At 42.1% G+C, this 18227-nt stretch overlaps 2 protein-coding genes across 2 annotated transcripts in view; one reads left to right on the top strand and one right to left on the bottom strand.

Annotated features, from left to right (window-relative positions):
• The window catches only part of GSDMB (gasdermin B), an 8237-nt gene extending 838 nt beyond the window's left edge, over positions 1–7399 (top strand). The window contains 10 exon segments of the mRNA XM_015570796.1: positions 871–1124; positions 2290–2326; positions 3469–3844; positions 3952–3976; positions 5711–5896; positions 6018–6156; positions 6525–6595; positions 7019–7080; positions 7082–7151; positions 7376–7399. Coding sequence (XP_015426282.1) covers positions 885–1124; positions 2290–2326; positions 3469–3844; positions 3952–3976; positions 5711–5896; positions 6018–6156; positions 6525–6595; positions 7019–7080; positions 7082–7151; positions 7376–7399 — 1230 coding nt within the window. The 5' untranslated portion in view covers positions 871–884.
• Positions 7400–10335: 2936 nt separating this feature from the next.
• On the bottom strand, positions 10336–17488 carry ZPBP2 (zona pellucida binding protein 2). The gene is made up of 8 exons (XM_006774313.2): positions 17440–17488; positions 17237–17302; positions 15679–15804; positions 14642–14803; positions 13665–13883; positions 13052–13134; positions 11361–11541; positions 10336–10681 (listed from the first exon to the last, which is right to left on the bottom strand). The coding sequence occupies exons 1-8, from the start codon at positions 17486–17488 to the stop codon at positions 10587–10589; spliced, it is 981 nt and encodes a 326-aa protein (XP_006774376.1). The 3' UTR covers positions 10336–10586.
• Between the last annotated feature and the right edge of the window lie 739 nt (positions 17489–18227).

Genomic DNA, 18227 nt, shown 5'->3' with positions numbered 1-18227 from the left:
AAGAGATCTTAAAAGAAAGGAGTTGTTGAGTGATTGATGGAAGGGGAGAGAGTAAGAAGGATTTAGAGATAAGAGGGCCCTAAAGTGGTGGGGACAAAGAACTGCTGCTGAATAGAACCGGGGAGGGAGCAGCTGTGTCAGACGGGACTGGTGACGAGCCTGTGGAGGGTTCCACAGAGCAGGGGAGATAGAGTGGTACAGGGGCCAACTTTAGAGCAGGAGAGGATGAAGGGGAGAGTGGGTGGGGGGAGATGCCCCAGATGGAATTGTGGAATTCATTTTAGTTTATCCAGTGTAAGGGGACCCTTCAGAAGGTGACCTGAAACTGAGGAGAGAGGACCTGGAGGTGGGCTGGCCAGGGCGCTCAGCTCCAACCCACTCTTGCACTCAATCCCCTCTCTTTTGTTTCCTTCTGAGGCCGACTTGTTGGGAAATGGTTGGTTCTTCATGCTTCTTCATGGAGATCATGACTGCCTTGCAGAGCATAGCAAGGGAGGGAGGCCCAGGAGTCAGAACCAAAGGAAGGAGTAATCATTTGCCTCTCATTCCTTTCTGGGTCCTCTGCTTATCAACACCGCGGAGAGTCTAGGGGATGGAGGGCTGCCTTCCCACCCCTCAAGGTCCCTCTGGGCAAGGGGACAGCTGTGCTGTGGGAGATGCAGAAAACAGGTCCTAGTTTCCATTTAGGGCAATCACTGCTCCATCCTTCCTCCAGAAGGATTCCATGAGGGCCAGAAACAGGGAAGGCAAATAATCCCAAGTCCTGGTTGTCCTAGAACCTTTGGGTCTTCCTTGACCCCAGCCTGCCTAAGGTAGGTTAAAAAACCTGAGCTAGTATCTCCCAAACTGAAATTGGCTTCCTTTTCCCAGTTGGTCCAGGCACAATGCCCAGCGTATTTAAGACAATCACAAGAGCTGTGGTCCAGGAGTTGGATGCTGGAGGCGATATGATTGAAGTCAGAAGCGTCCTTGATGCTGACAAGTTTCATTGTTTCTGTCTGGTGATGGGGATGAATACATGCCTTTGCTACAGAACAGACCTCACCCTGGAGGACATACTGGAGAGTGACGAGGGTGAAGGGCAGTGTGATGAGCTGGATTCTGGGCTTCCCGGTCATTATGAGGTACAGGAGAGATGACCAGCCAGGACACTTTGCTCCCTCCTACTGTGCCCCACCCTCAACTCCCCACTGCCAGCAACCAAGTCAACCAGCCAACAAAGACACTGTAGAATTTGTATGAACACATCCACACACCTCAGCCTAAGAAATGCACAGAAGAGCTGTATGCGAGATGGGAATGGAGAAGTGGAAATTTTTTATTTTATTTTATTTTATTTTTTAATATATTTTATTGATTTTTTTTACAGAAAGGAAGGGAGAGGGAGAGAGAGAGAAACATCAACGATGAGAGAGAATCATTGATTGGCTGCCTCCTGTACGCCCCACACTGGGGCTCAGGCCCACAACCCGGGCATGTGCCCTGACTGGGAATCGAACCCTGACTACCTAGTGCAGTGATGGCGAACCTATGACACGCGTGTCAGAGGTCACACGTGAACTCATTTTTTTGGTTGATTTTTCTTTGTTAAATGGCATTTAAATATATAAAATAAATATCAAAAATATAAGCCTTTGGTTTCTATGGTTGCAAATATCAAAAAATTTCTATATGTGACATGGCACCAGAGTTAAGTTAGGATTTTTCAAAATGCTGACACGCCCAGCTCAAAAGGTTCGCCATCACTGATCTAGTGCATAGGTAGACGCTCAACCACTGAGCCACACCGGTCGGGCAGAAACTTATTTTTCTTGGAAACTATTCATAAATAGTCTTTCTTTCCCAGTTTTCTCTTTGTAAATAATTTGTTTTAAAATTAGCTGATGTCTTCTCATGTGCTTATATGTTTATCACTTAAGTGGGTACATAAATGGAGGTCATTTGCTTAGTGGTTAAGAAAACATGCAGGCTTCAGAGCTGGGGACATGTGGTTTCTAAGCCTGGCTCCACCACTTACCAGCTGGGTGACCTCTGAACAAGTTTGTTTTCTCATCTGTCAACTTGAGCAAGACTGTTGCAAAAATCCAATGAGATAAATTACGTAAATCATTTATCACAGTGCCTGCACAGAGGAACACTCAAAGTTCACCAAGTCGTTCTGCTGTGGCGGTCATGATTCTCCCTTCGTGTTCCCCGGAGATCATGACTAAGTAGCTGGTGAGCAGAACTCACCAAGGGCTGGAGGGGGCTCCTAGAGGAGTATGTTCCACCCCCTGCCTCCACACTTAGCTCTTCTTGGGGTTTTCTGGATTTGAGAAGCCCCAGGGTAAGTGTTGTTGAACCCTCACTTGAAGACATGACAGTGTCTCACACCTCACGGAGAGGAGTTTTACAGCTCAGACGACTCCAATGTCGCCCATCTGGGTGTCATCCCGAGATGGCAGACAATTCTGACCGTCCCACTGTACAGTTTTAGAGCACCTGCCATGCCAGGCACTGCTGTCATGTGACCCAGAATAGTGTCCAGATTACTTGGAGGCGGCGGCTGTTTTCATATTGTAGTTTACTAAAGCAGCCAAGGTGTTTTGCCACGATCATAAAAATTTGACTAAGTCAGTTTAACTTCCTTAAAGGGAAAGTCTATCTGTTTGCATAAAACTTTCAGAGGCAGAGGTGAAACCAAACTTTAACAAAAATCCATAGGAATGAAGTGAATTGGTCATTTGAATTGATTTTTAGCAACTTGGCCTGCTCTCTTTTCAGGTGGGTTATTTTATTTTTTAACTACATGTTGCCCATGGTGTTGTTAAAGCATGCATAGGGGTTGTTTGTTTGTTTTTATTATCTAAAGTCCATACTTCATTGAGATTATCTTAATTTACCTAATATCCCTTTCCTGTTCCAGGACCCCATCCAAGATACCACATTACCTTTAGTTGTCATATCTCCTTAGGCTCCTTTTGGCTGTGACAGTGTCTCAGACTTTCCTTGTTTTTGATGATCTTGACAGTTTTAAGGGCATATTACAGGATGCCTCTCGATTCGAATTTGTCTGATGCCTTTTTCTCGTGGTTAGACTGAGATAATAATGGGTTTTGGGAAGGAAGACCATAGAGGTAGAGCTATTCTCCTTACACTATATCAAGGGTATGGACTATCACATTGACTTTCACTATTGATGTTTACCTTGGTCACCTGGCTGAGGTAGTGTTCATCATGTCTCCCCTATAAAATTAGTCTTTTATCCCCCTTTCTATGCTGTACTCTTTGTGTGCATAAGGCTTTTTCTTTTCTCTCTGATAAAGTATATGCAAACTGTTACATTGCTCAAGAAACAAACGGGTTCTGAGACACATACAGGACTGATTCCAGACACTATTTCCACTTCTGTCATATCTCACCAGTTCCAAAATGCGTTTTTCTCTGGAGATTCAGAGATCAGTGTGACCTCTATCCTTCTCTTTCCAGGCTCAAAGGCTGCGTTCCAAGCTGTGGATGTGGTAGACTCAACAGGGGAGTCCACAGTGAAATTGCTCAGGGGAATTACAATCGAAGGGGCCTTCCAAGAGTCCCACAAGCATGACATCACGATGTTGTGGTCCAGGATATCCAGCCATATCTGGATTCCTTCCAGGACAGGTGAAGCTGGAGGTAGGCAGCAGTGGGGAGAAGGAAAAGGAGAAGCCCCTAGGGCATCTGAGTGGGGGCAGCCTCACTCCCACCCACTCCTTTACTCAAGCATGCCGTACTCTTCTCCACCTTCAGGAAGCTGTCTCATTCTCCCAGGATCAGGAAATCTTCTTCTGATGCCCTCAATTCACTCACATCCCTGCTGCCCTCCAGGGTGACTGATTTCTCTGGCTTGAACCAAAACGTACTGGTTTCAAGAGGCCGCTCTCCTCTGTTTTCTTATACTGAGTTGCCCAAATCTGTATTTTGTGCTTATTTCAGTCGCTGGGTTTATCGCCAGCACTCAGTAAGAGAGCTGGAGGGAAGCACAGTGAAATTAAAGCACCCCTGTGGGACATTTTCTGCACAGAAAGTCCCACCATCCCACCCCACCCGGGTGGCTCCAAGTGCCACAGAGTCTGATAGCTGAGGTGCTTCCAAGGGACTTCAGGACATCACCAGCCGTCCCCTGAGCAGTTGTTTTGGTGCTGGTGGTGGAGCTTTCTTCCTCTGCTGGACTTGTTGGAAACTGTGGAGCAGCTCAGGAAAGGGGGCCCCATGGCTCTCCTGGGTGAGCCCTCCCTGAATGGATGGATGCCTTTGTTTTTCCTTTTTAATTAAAAAGTGAAAGGCTTACAGTGAAATTTTTCTGATCCTTGGAACTACCTCTCCTCACCATAGTACTGTTAAGGAGGAGTCTTTGGAATTTTTCTAAGGGAGCTCAGTTTTTTTCTAGAAGGCCTGTTTTCTGTTTTTTAAAAATATATTTTTTATTGATTTCAGAGAGGAAAGGATAAAAACATTCTCAGAGAGAGAGATAAAAACATTCATGATGAGAGAAAATCATTGATTGTCTGCCTCCTGCACGCCCCACACTGGGGGATCAAGCCTGCAATCCAGGCATGTGCCCCTACCAGGAATTGAACCATGACTTCCTGGTTTAAAAGTTACAGGTTCAGTCCTGGCAAGGCCTTGCTAGCTCGAAGGAGTGAATCTCTGTCATTCTTATGTGCCGGAACAGAAAAGTCAGGAGATAGATCCCAGGCCCTGCTCTGACACGTTTGCTGAGTACTGGCAGGATGCTACACCTTCTCTGGGCTTGTTTCTTTTTCAATCATCTATGCATAGTCCTCTGGCTGCCTATCTCTGAGGATGTGGAAATGGGTCTGCAAATATAGTGCTTGTCATTTACACACACGGAGGAGGACACGGGCTCCCTGGCATGGGCAGTGAGGGCCCAGAGTCCAGGAATGAAAACTTTCATCACTGGGAAGAGAATATCAACAGGGGGCTGGAGGTGACCTCAATACTCTCTGAGATGACTTTTCCTTTCTTTGCAGAGGAAGATGGTGGTTCATCTTGTTTAGGTAAGGATGGGAGCCAGCTATGTTCAGGGTGGCTGCACCCTTCACCCTTGAGCCCGCTGGCCTCAGGACTGGAGCTCATGTGGGGTGGCTGAGTATGTATGTGTGTGGGTTGGGGTGCGGGGAGCTTGAGGGGAGAAAGGTAGGTCAGGGCCCAAAGCAGGTTTTAGCATTAGTCTGGGGGTGGCATCTGTCTCCTCTAAACAAACACATTCGTTATGCATAGACATCACCTAAGGGAACTTTAAAAGTAGTGTTGCCCAAGTGCCACCTCCAGAAATTCTGATTTAATTAATCTGGGGGTATGGCCTGGGCATCAGGATTTTTAAAATCACTTCCCAGGTGATTCTCATGTACAGTCAAGGCTAAGAACCACTGCTCTAACTTCCTCTAAATCCTCACTACTCTTAGTGTGATCTAAAGGCGTCACTTTGAAAGGCAAGGACTCAATAAGCTTTGATTTCCGGGAGGTGGAGAAGAATTTTGGGTTGGTACTAGACTGGGGGTGAGCTAGGGAGATGGAAGTGGAGTCAGCGGGCAGCAATGATGGTGGGTGTTTGAGAAGAAAGGTGCTTCATTTTAACAGGAAAAGATTAGAGGAAGATACAGAAGTGTTCTCCAGAAGAAACATAGACGAAGAGTAGAGTCTTGGTAATGGAGCTTGTTGGGCTGGGTAGGTTGGGTTAAGAACCTACCTCTATAGGAAAGTCTTTGAACTTGGAGGATTTAGAAACATGAAGGAGAAGGTGCAGGACACAGTGAGTGGTCTCCGGGATCTGACTGAAGAGGAGCGGGAAGATGTGCTAAGCTACCTCACTCAGTGCCTCACCACAGATGAGGAGCTGAAGGATCTAGATGAAAAAGTAAGAGACCCAAGAAAGAACTTGGGCAGCGAGAGGGAGAGGCTAGGTGGAGGGCAGCGGACACCCTGCAGACAATCTGCTTTAGTGGGACTTGTGCTCATCTCCCATCTCCTGGCCATAGGTGTCTAAAGTCCTGACCTCCGGTGAGCTGCAGACGGAGGGCCCAGCAGGTCCTCTCCTAAGTAGCCTTTTTAATGCTGCTGGCATCTTGGTTGAGGCACGCGTAGAAGCCATTCCGGAGTTCCTGGAAGCCTTGAAGGGTGAGGAGGAGTCTGGATGGATGCTGATGTGGAGGACATGCTGAGCAGAGGGGTCTTTGGGGAACCAAATCTTGGGAGGAGAGTGTTAACACTGCCTTTACCTCTTGTGAGGAATAAACCATCACATTTCAGGAACTGGCCATTTCCCCAGACCAGGGGTTGGGGGACTGCTCCCTCTTCCCCCTTGGCACAGTCTCTGACCTCCTGGAGGCTAAGAGGAAACAGGAGCCCAGCAGGAGCCCATTTGGAAATACTCCCATCTCGCACTCCCAGGAGCTCTCTGGAACCTCTTCTCATGCTTGTCTTGGGTCTGATCAGACACTGAAGCCCTGTCCCACTGTGTGCCTCTCCCTCTTTTTTACCCTCAGAGCTGTCAGAGGAGAAGGAGCTTATGGCTGAGACCCTGAAGAAGGGGACCCTGCCCCTGATGAAGGACCGGGTAAGAGAGTCTGGGCTGAGGGCCAGGCCTTAGTAGAAGTGAATGCCCATGCTTTCAAGGGACCCAGAAGTCCCAGGATTCTGTTCTTCCCGACTTTGTAGTTTTTTGTCAGCTCATGTCCATGAAGCTGGTATGTGGCCTATAGTTTCTGGGACAATTAGGAATGTGCAAGAGAGGGGGGCGGGGTGTAACTGTTAGTCCCAGGAGGCAGTTGGTACCATCTTAAGTGCCAAACTGATTGGTTAGCAGTACCTGTCACTATGCTTAGAGTAGCAGGCTCTCCAGGCCCGCAGGAAAGAGGGCCCTGCTGGATGACTGTGTCTGCCGTGGGCTCAGGGTTCAGGAGTGTGGGTGGCCAAGTATTAGCCAGTGCTGGTATATTTCTATGTTTCTAGTTTTACAGTCTGGTGGGTTTCCTTCCAGGTGGAGTCTCTCCTGGAGCAGAACTGGGGTGAGCAGCCCTGGGATGTGGGCTGTGCCCTTGAGACTCTATGCGCTCTATGTTGCTGTCTCCATCCTGCTGCAGCTGAGTGAGAAGCCTGCCTCTGTGCTTCCTGTTAGCTCTTTTTTTTTTTCCAATCCTCAGCCGAGAATATTTTTTCCATTACTCTCTAGAGAGAGTGGAAGGGAGAGAGTAGGTGAGGAGAGAGAGAGAAACATCAACGTGAGAGACACCTTGATTGATTGCCTCCCGCATGTGCCCCTAAGGGGACTGGGGATCCTGCAACCAAGGTATATGCCCTTGATCAGGAATCGAACCCGAGACCCTTTGGTCTGCAGGCTGATGCTGTAACCATTGAGTGAACTTAGCTTTTTAACCATTCTCCCCACACACCTCTGGGTGCTCCCCTCCCAGTCCATCCTCACCCCCACACCTTCCCCAAGTCACCAGAATGAGGTCTTTAGAACAAGCGCCTGGCTCTTCTTCGATACATCCCATTCCCCACATGATAATGTACAAAACCAGACTGGATTGTATGCATAGAATTCTGATTAAAAGTGGAAGATTGATCATATTTATTTCCTCTCCTTCTTGAAACTTCACTTAATGACAGTGAAGCAATAGAAAAGACATAAACCCACAAGAGTAAAAGGAGTGAGGCAGCAGGTAAGGGATTTCAACACATCTTTGGAAGCCGGAAAGTCATTAAAGGAGTGCAAGCCGGGAGGTGCCGGGCTGAGGGGTGCCTTTTAGTTCTATTTAATATTTTTTAGGACAATGTAATTAAAAGTAAAAGACATATGCTTGTTATAAAGGATTTCAAATATTTCTCAAAGTCAAAGTTGATCCTCTTTTCCATCTAATATACAACCACTATTCACATTTTGGGGTATGTTAACATTTTTCCTGTGCAACAGCTTTTAAAATGGTAATTTAAACATGAAGCTAGCCCTAGCCCAGCCGTGGGCAAACTATGGCCCGTGGGCCAGATCCGGCCCGTTTGAAATGAATAAAACTAAAAAAAAAAAAAAGACCGTACCCTTTTATGTAATGATGTTTACTTTGAATTTATATTAGTTCACACAAACACTCCATCCATGCTTTTGTTCCGGCCCTCCGGTCCAGTTTAAGAACCTATTGTGGCCCTGGAGTCAAAAAGTTTGCCTACCCCTGCTAGCTGGATTGGCTCCGTGGATACAGCGTCAGCCTGCAGACGGAAAGGTCTCGGGTTTGATTCTGGTCAAGGGCACATGCCTAGGTTGTGGACTTGATGCCCAGTTAGGAGGCGTGCAGGAGGCAGCTGATCAATGATTCTCTCTCATCATTGATGTTTCTATCTCTCCCTCTCCCTTCCTCTCTGAAATCCATAAAAATATATTTAAAAAATAAATTAAAAAAATAAACATGAAGCTAGGGTGATATAACATAGATTTATTTTGTATCTTTTGAACTAGAGTTATTTTTTCTTTTAAGTTTGTAAAAATATTATATGCAACAGGAATTCTCCTAAGTGCTATTGGGAGTATATATCGGTCAACCACTTTGGAAGACTAACAGTATCTACCAAAACTAAACATATGCCTATGACCCAGCAACTCCACTTCCAAGGCATATACCCAAGAGAAATGAGTGTGCATATTCACAAAAAGACACGCATATACAAAAACGTTAATATAAGAGGCAAGCTAAAAACTCTTCAAATGTCCAATAACATTAGGATGGATACATATATTGTGCTATATTTATACAATAAAAAAGAACAAATACATAACAACATAACAACATGGATGACTCTCACAGACATAATGCTGAGCAAATGAAAGAACATTGGTTTTTTAAATTTATTGATTTTAGAGAAAGGAAGAGAGAGAGAGAGAGAGAGAGAGAGAGAGAGAGAGAGAGAAACATCCATTTGTACTTCCACTTATTTATGCATTCATTGGTTGTTTCTTGTATGTGCTCTGACCTGGGATCGAACCCACAACCTTGGCTTATCAGGACAATGCTTTAACCAACTGAGCTAGGCCAGGGCAAAACACTCAAAAAGCATGTACTTACTGACAAGATATAGAAGCTCAAGCCAAAATATAAGTGAAAAGGAGACCCAGGAGATAAATGAAGTATCAGAACACTAATACAATTTTACCCCAGGTAAAGGGGGTTGAGATCTGCAAATCTGAGTAAGTTGGGGCTTCAGTTTGGCCAGCCTTGTGGTCCAGAAGTCAAGGCCAAGGACCCATCCAAGATGGGGAGTCTAATAAAAGGAGACATTCTCCATATTAAACTGGAATCTCATTAAGGTAAGGGTGAACCATCAGTAAACCCACAGCCCTGGCCTCACCTGCAGGAAACTGTGGGGAAGACTTTTGGGATTGAGTGAAGAAGAGGTTTATAAAAAAGACAAAAGTTCTGAAATATTGTGGCCGTAGGCTAGTCTTTTCACAGAACTTAGCCTGCATTTTCATCATCTGGGTGTTTCAGAGTATCTCAAATTGCAGACTTAGTTTATGAGGGAACAGGATCGGTGGTGTACCCAGATACCTGTCAGAACTAAACACAAATCTTTTCTGGAGGAAGTTATTTTCATTTCCACAGAAAACATTTAAAGGACAAGAGTGGTTCCCAGTAAAAAATAACAAAGCATACAAGGAAATGACACTATGAACAAGAATAAGCAGAAACAAGAAACAGCTCAGACATAGATTCTCATGCATAAACAGACACTTGATATATGGGAGCAGTATCATTACAGATTAGTGGGGAAAGTCTAGACATTTCCTTACTTTATTTTTTTTACTAGCATTGCAGGAAATGTCAAAGGGAGCGCTTTAAGAAGAAGAAATTGAGAGAGAGGGGAACATATGTCAAGGCTAGACTTTTCAATGAATGGTCCAGGACAATTGGGTAACCACGTAGAGAAAAAATGAAATTTGATTCTTACCACCCAGCATATCTAAAAATTCCAGGAATATTTCAGACCTAAATGTGAAAAGCAAAATTATAACTATATTAACATTAAAGACTTTTGTTTAATCAAAGATATAAAGAAGTGCCCTAGCTGGTTTCACTTAGTGGATAGAGCATCAGCCTGCAGACAGAAAAAAAAGAATTTTTTGCTTCTAAATACAAAAATAATATATATGCCTTTATATTGTATAAGTGATTTCAAGCAAATTAATATTTGGAAAGTACAAAGTTTTTTATTGTATTATACTTTGCTACTCTTCTTGACCTTAATATAGTCGTAGGCACAGAGCAACAGATTCAGTTTGTAAACAAAACATTTCATTAAAAATCATCCACTAAATACACATTCCTTTGTACAATGGAGATATTAGATTAAATGCCTTCTTAGAAATGCCATGTCAACTATCTTTTTTTTCTTTTTTAGTTTCTAAAATGTATGTTTTCCAACGTTTTGGTCTCATTGGACTTTCTTAATGGAACTATGATGCTTGGGGATGTGAACGAATCTCATGTCCCCCACTTCCACAAGCAAGGAGCAATGCTTTCACCTCTAGTCTTCATATTGCAATTTTCGTTTGAAGTTTATGGACAAAATTTAGCTCCGTAGGCAAGGATGGAAATGCAAGTGTGACAAGTAACATCAGCAGCAGGACTAAAAGTCCCAGGACTACAAACCACTGCAGAGGAAAACACATGGAGTAGATTATTATAATTTCAAGTAGAGGTGTTTTATACCAATAGTATAAAGCTGCCTTTAATAACACATCATTTCTAAACCTATGATATATTGAGTAATGTTCTGTCAAGTAAGTTATAGAGAATATTTACGAATTTCAAACATTGTAATTTAATGATTTTAAAGGCAGGAGAAAGTTAGAATCCCATCTTTCCCATTAGTATCAGCATTTTATAGTATCTTCTGCAGTGCCCCATGTATGAGTTCCTATACCTAATTCTCTAGTTCCTAATTCCAATTCTGTTTTCTAGGTAGGACCATTCTGTGTTCCTTCACAGTATAGTAGCTTAAGTCAGAACACTATAGAAATGTTCTGTAATATAAAGGAGTATATTAGGAAGAATTAATACAGATGAAGATAATTACATTTAGAAATTTGGTCTTTGAATTTTTACTTTTCTTTGGTTAAATATAACTTTTTTTTGTAAGAGGATTGCTATAAAGATTCAATTCAATTATCCTAAGTGTATTATTAATTTGTTCTTCTGACTAAGTACCCTAAATATTAATATATATATATATAATTTTTATTACATTTATTGGAGTTGGTTAATAAAATTATATAGGTTTCAGGTATACAATTCTATAATACATCATCTGTAGATATTTATTATAATTACCGCAACAGGTAGCACAATTACTGTGTAGACCTTCATTTTTCCCAAAGCCTGGACGACAGCTATCCATACGTGCCATTTGAAAACTGTGGTCCATAAAATGCATAGCTGGTAGAGTTTTATTATAGCCATGGTAGAAAATAAATGCTTGGCTTCGGAAAAATTCTTCTATTCGATCTCTTGCCTATATTTTAAAATAGCAATGAGAAATACAATGACTAAACTGTGAAGCAATTTCTCCTCCTGCATCAGAGGCAATGAAACGTACTATCAGCACACTCACGCCATCCATGTTTTACACAAAAGATGAATTCCTGAAAAGTTATGTTAATACTAAAATTAGCCTTGACCTTATCAACTATTATCAAATTCATATGTAAACTGGTTAAGAAAAATTAACTTGAGATTAATAAACACTTATTTTGAATTATTTGCAGCATGTCTATTCCATTTTTAGATAATATTTATTATTTCTAATTCCAAAGAACCAAGTAAAATGGAAACTAAACGTTTTCTCTAATCAGCATTATAAACTAATGAATAAATTTTATTTTATTTTTTTAAGCATAGAGTTTAATAAGGACTAATATAAACTCAGTGCTTCCCATAACCCATGCACAATATAAAGGTTATGGGCTCAGGAACTAGACCAGGAGTGTGAAGGGATTTTTTTAGACTATGTCTTTAGCCTCTGAGGATGGCCGAGGAGACAGCTACTATTATGATCACTAGAGGCCCGGTGCACGAATTCGTGCACAGGTGAGGTCCCTCAGCCTGGCCAGATCAGGGCCAATCGGGCCGGCTGGCCAGGGGAAGGGACCACAAGACGTTGGCCAGCCATGGGAGGTTGGCTGTGGGAGTGCACTGACTACCAGGGGGCAGCTCCTGCATTGAATGTCTGCTCCCTGGTGGTAAGTGTGCATCATAGCTACTGGCCAGTCATCTGGTCGTCTGGATATCCGGTCCTAATGGTCACTTAGGCTTTTGTATACAGTGGGGCCTTGACTTACAAGTTTAATTCGTTCCGTGACAGAGCTCGTAACTCAAATTACTCGTACGTCAAATCAAAAAGTGAATGAGTGAGACATGTGATGCTGGGCTGATGTTGTGGCGTTCACTGTGACGTTCGCTGCGCTAACTAGTGGTGGGGTATCTGAAGCTGGCTCGTAACCCGAATTTTAGCTCGCAACTCAAAGCAAAAAATCGGCTGAGAGACGGCTTATATCGCGAAAAACTCGTTAGTCGGGACACTCGTAAGTCAAGGCCCTACTGATATAGATCATAGACACAGTTTTGAAAGAACCACTGGTTTAACCTAGGATGACCTGATTGTGAGGTTGTTCTTCAAGCTACTGCTTAGTTAACATTTGGGGGACAAAAACCATCTTCTGTCACTGAAAAATATATGTTAACTTAGGGAGCTATATAATATTCCATATGTACTATTCCAAAACAAAGCATCTTGAAATAGCCAAGACTCACAATCTCAGTATAAATAGCCAAAATCAAAAGTCAATAATACTTTATATTTAAGCTTTTAAAATAAAAGAATAATTTAAGTCTATTTCTGTAGAATGTCTTTATTATTGATAAATATTCACAACATGGAGAAATAGATTTTTGAATTAGTTAGAAAAATTTTAAATAGCTTTATTGACTATTCAAATACGTTCCCCTTACAATGAAATTCTCACCTGGAGGATATTATGATTAGTGATATCTTCACAGTCTTCAGCTTCATTGCATGCACTTTTCCACTGTGGTACAAAAGCATGAACTGGAAAGGAAAAATGACATCTTCACAAAAGGATTCTAAAAAGTTCCAAAAATTCCAATAAAGCTCTAAATACTGAACTCAGTATGAATGGGTGCATGGGTTGAATCTATCTGATCCCAGTAATAAAGTTGCACAAACTAAATAATTTATGCATTATGATTTTACTCCATCTGGGGGCTAATGGAAGTAACTACAAGGCTTTAAAATAAATAAAAATAAAGTTATTTTGGCTCCTCCCTTTTATTAAGTTCTCCAAAATCCAATATAAAATTCTGTAAAAAGCTATGGTAAATTTTAGCTGCATAGTTAAAAGCCATATTTATAAAAATAAGGAACCATATATCACAATTGAAGGTAAATACTGTAATGTGTTAATTTTTTAACCATTAAAGACTAACTATATACTTTAGTGCTTAATAAACATTTAAGGCCTACTATTTGTAAGATAGCTCATATTAATATGGTAATTACTTTTATAATCTGTCATGGTTCAAGATTAAATTCATAAAATTAAAGAAATTTTTTTTTACCTTGAAAGGCTATAAATAATTCAGGTATGAGGCCATGTTTTGGAAGTTTGACAAAATGGCATTTATATGATGGTTGTTTGATATGGCAAGACAAATCAGAAATTAAATTATTCAAGATTTTCTTCAGCACTATAAAAAGCTGTTCATTATATCTTCCTACACAAGATTTTGTGGTAAAACGTACGGCCATCTGATATGAATAATCAGGTTCCCGATAGGCTTAAAGGAAGATAAAAATAAAAACAATTGTGCCTAACATTAGTTATCTGTAACAATTTTCAAATAACATGTAATAGTAAATCCATCAATCTTACAAATCAGCATACACACTTAACAATAAAACGTTTTATCAGTTTGCTCTCATAAAACTATACAAAACTAATAACTAAATGAAAAAAATGTTATTTTCATTTGATATATTATCTACTCAGTACACATAAAAAATGGCTTTGGTGGGCTGGCTATATATATATGTTAACAGTATCAAGGAAAAAATAAGATTGGGGGAGGGTCTTCATTGGCAGAGTGTCATTGTTGTCAGAATAGCCAATGAAAGGGATCATTAATTTGCTTTTATAGGATTAAACATCAGTTTTTAAGATACCTGTCAAAATTATGACAAAGTAGATTGCATACCTAAATAGTGGGAAGTGGGAGGCTGAAAGGGGATAATTTAGTATACACTATCTTGACATTAATTTAAGAGTTTGCCTGGTCAAATACACCCAGAATACTCTGTAAATCATAATGATTATATAGGGTGTCCCCAAAAATGTATACACACACTTAGAATAATTATAAAGGCAGTGTTTATTAAAATACATTTCATTTTCAAAATTGAGCTATCAGCTGTTAAAGTGCATGTACATTTTTGGGGGATACCCTGGATATGACAGAATCATTTTCACTAAAGAAACCATATACTTAATTCTGATCCAAGCTAAGTATATTAAGTTAAAATGTGCCTATATTCTTACCAAACATCATAAAGTCATATCTATTCTTTACCATCTTTTCTTTTTGGGTTTGTACTTTGATAATCTTATAAGAAAGAGTACATGTATAAAGTCCAGATAAAGATTCCAGAAAATCTTTCACCATCAGCTTTCCTGTTTTAGTTATATTTATTCGATAATTTCCTAAACAGAAATAGTAAATTACTTAGTTATTTAATATATAACAATTCAAACATCATTTAGTAAGCTTAGGGTTACAAATAAATACAAAAATGTAAAATTTAATGGGCAGTTTTAACTTTAAGAATTCAACAAAATCTTAATTCTGTCATATTACTCTTTGGAGAACCATATGAGATAAGTACAGCTTTGAAATAGGTTTTGGTTTTCTTTAATTCATTTCTTGATGCATCTAATTTCAATTGGTTTATACCAATAATTCAGTAAATAAAATTACATTGCCCTGTAATGCTATACAGTTTCTTCACATAAGACATAAATTAATATTTATAATCCATGGCACTCTTCTAATATCATGAAAATTACATATTAGATACCTCATCTCCTTTTACAGGTGCTATGAGGATAAATTTTAGGTTTTATAAAATTTTTGAACTAATACAACTCTGGGAAGTGGGGTGCAAAAAATTACTGCTTCCGTTTCTACATAAGGAGAAAATAAGGCACAGACCAAGACATATGATTTATCTAAGTATGGAGCAAGTGGAATTGCAATTAAAATTCAGCCCAGCTGTTGTAGCTCAGTGGTTGAGCATTGACCTATCAACCAGGAGGTCACGGTTTGATTTCTGGTCAGGGCACATGCCCAGGTTGAGGGCTCAATCCCTAGTGTGGGGCATGCAGGAGGCAGCCAATCAATGATTCTCTCTCATCATTGATGTTTCTATCTCTCTCTCCCTCTCCCTTCCTCTCTGAAACCAATAAAATATATATTTTAAAAAATTAAATTTCAATTTGTTCATTCTAATAAGTGATAGTGCTTTTCTAAAAAAGTGTTTACATCATAAAAAGGAAGGTATTAAAATCAAACAATTTACCTGTTAATGGCTTTTCATCAGGCCCAATCCATAAGTAGGTAGGGTCCACTGTTTCTTTTTTAGCAAGTTGTATATCCATACAGACAAGGAATGGGCTATTATGGTGTAATTCTACATATATCTTCACTGTGACAAGATAAAATAACATAACTACATTATATAGCAAAATTAACTTAATAAATGCAATACCTACCATTTTGTCCCAAAGATATTCTGATTAGTTCTTTTCAGATTTCACTATTTTTAAAATCAGCATATCATTCATGATAACATTTAGAATGCTAAAGCCCTTTGTGTTTTTCATAGTGTTTTTTTTTAAATCCCCACCCGAGGATATTTTCCCATTGATTTTTAGCTAGACTGGAAGAGAGAAATATCATATCGAAGTGAAGAAACACATGGATTGGTTGTCTTCTGCACATCTCTAATCAGGGCCCAGGCAGGGGAGGAGCCTGCAACCGAGGTAGGTGCCCTTTCCCGGAATCAAACCAGGGACCCTTCCGCCTGCGCCGGCACCTGCACAGACCTTCTATCCACTGAGCCAAGCCGGCCAGGGCTCTTTCTCATAGGTTTTAAAACTCTAGACTACTAGTCAATACTTTTCTTTTTCTGTAATATTATAGTTTTGCTTATAAAAATGTACACAATAAAATGTACAAATTCAGAACTCCCTGCAATCATAATTATTTGAAGGGTTAATGGAATCAATTTAAAGATCAGAAAAGGACTTGGGCTTGGTTGCGAAACTATTTTAGATGATCATTGTCACCCCTAAAGGAAACTTGATATTTAACTATAAATGTCCTCTAATTGGGAACAATAATTAATCCTATATGGGGCATACTAGGTTGATTTTCTGCAATTAACCTATTCTGTTTCAGACTTGGTGGAAGCATCAATAATCTGCTTGGAACCAATGTGGCCCTCAAGATATTAATTTTAAAGCCTATTGAACACTCGGGTTCTGAACATATAAAGAAGACACTGTCCTACAATTTTGTGGTGTCAGGGAGGGGCAGAGCTCCAAACAATGAGAGATTCCAAACATGAGCAATGCTATGAACCGGCCCAAAGTTATCTAAAGTTAGCCATTTGACTAGTGTTTGGGGGAATGTGGGAAAGTTCCATCACAGTGATAAAGGGCATTTGAGCTGAACCTTAAAAGATGTTGTAGGAGGAGTTCTAGATAAGAAGGCGGAGCGAGAAGAGTGTTCCAAAGAGAGAGACTTCCAGTCCTGGAAAGGACTCCTCTGAGTGGGCCTGGTGCGTTGCAAAGCAGCAGAGACACCTGGAAATGAGGTGGCATCGGCGAAAGCGATCGGGACCGAATCCTAGTTCCTTATCCTTACGAGATGTGGGGCTGGAGGCCAGGTGACATGACTAAGGCGCAGTAGGGTAGCTGTCAGGACGACGCGAGGCAACCTTCAGCCAGTGCAGCAAAGCCCACGCGAGACGGTCACTAAGCCTTCGCTGCCTTTCCCTCCACGGGAACAACTGTAGCAGGTCCACGGCACCCGGCTCTTCTGCTAGACTGTGCAGGTGACGAGGTCTTTATTACCTGTGTGCACTAGCTTGCCATACACGAAGCCTTTCTCAGTGAATTCGGAAAAACGCTGCCATCCAACTGCGGAGGAAAGAAACCACTGACATTTTAGGTCGAAGAGGAGCCAGGGGCTCAGAGTGGGACAGGGCGGGGTGAAGCGAAGGGGGTAGGACAGGCAAGAGGGGAGAGTCCTGGCGGCCGGGCGGGAGGATGCCCACCTCTGGTGAGGGACCAGAGCACCGCGGAGACTAAGACCCACGCTCGCATCGCCTCGCAAGGGCTAGCGTCCCCCAGGGGTGGGCACCGAGGGGGCCTGCAACTTCCTATCTCGGCCCCGCCCAACGCCTCCCCACCCCACCTCCAGCGCCCCGCCCCCTCGTGCGCGTGCGCACGCGGTCTGCGTCGTGTGGAAGCTTCGCGCCTCCCGTCTGGCGCCATTTTCCCCCTGCGCGCGCGCGCTGGGCGCCGTACTTCTTGGAGCAGCCCTTGCCGGAAGGAAAGAGGACGGGAAAAGAACCCCAGGCTTGGAGTGTGGGCCACTTCCTTAGGCTAAGGGCCGAAGAGTTCGATGAGAAGAACACCGCAGGTCCTCAATATGGCGGTGGGGTAGGGCGGGCTGGGCATGCGATTATATTAGGCCCCGGGGAAGGGAGAAAGAAGCTTGCGAGAACTTCCTCCTCACAGGGAACGGAGAGCATTTCCTATGTCGTTTTTCTCGTGAACAGTGTCTGAAACCGTGCCACAACCTTTTTCAAAGTCTTAGACTCATTTTGTACCCAACTGCATTTTTCTACCCACGAGACGAAGAAGGTGTTTCCATGCCTTCCCGCTCCAGAGGAACGTTTACTCTTGGCTTTCAACTTCCCCAGAGGACAGGCGAGACCGGTCATGCAGATCTGTGCGGTCACCCTGCTCTGAGACATGGGCGCTATTGCCGGGCCAGAGCCCAAAGCTGCTTTCCCTGTGGGGATGGAGAAGGCGAGATCAGAGGGAGGCCAGGCCCGCG

This window comes from Myotis davidii, unplaced genomic scaffold (assembly GCF_000327345.1).
Source record: "Myotis davidii unplaced genomic scaffold, ASM32734v1 scaffold327, whole genome shotgun sequence".
Classification (NCBI taxonomy): domain Eukaryota; kingdom Metazoa; phylum Chordata; class Mammalia; order Chiroptera; family Vespertilionidae; genus Myotis; species Myotis davidii.
This window is presented reverse-complemented; position numbering and strand designations above follow the sequence as displayed.

Excerpts from the sequence above, each read along its gene's own strand:
- ZPBP2 (XM_006774313.2), bottom strand. The coding sequence starts at position 17,488 with ATGCGAGCGTGGGTCTTAGTCTCCGCGGTGCTCTGGTCCCTCACCAGA. Across the intron at positions 13,884-14,641 it reads ATATGACTTTATGATGTTTG|CCTATCGGGAACCTGATTAT; the intron begins GTAAGAATATAG and ends TCTTCCTTTAAG. Across the intron at positions 10,682-11,360 it reads TAATTGTGCTACCTGTTGCG|TGGTTTGTAGTCCTGGGACT; the intron begins GTAATTATAATA and ends TTTCCTCTGCAG.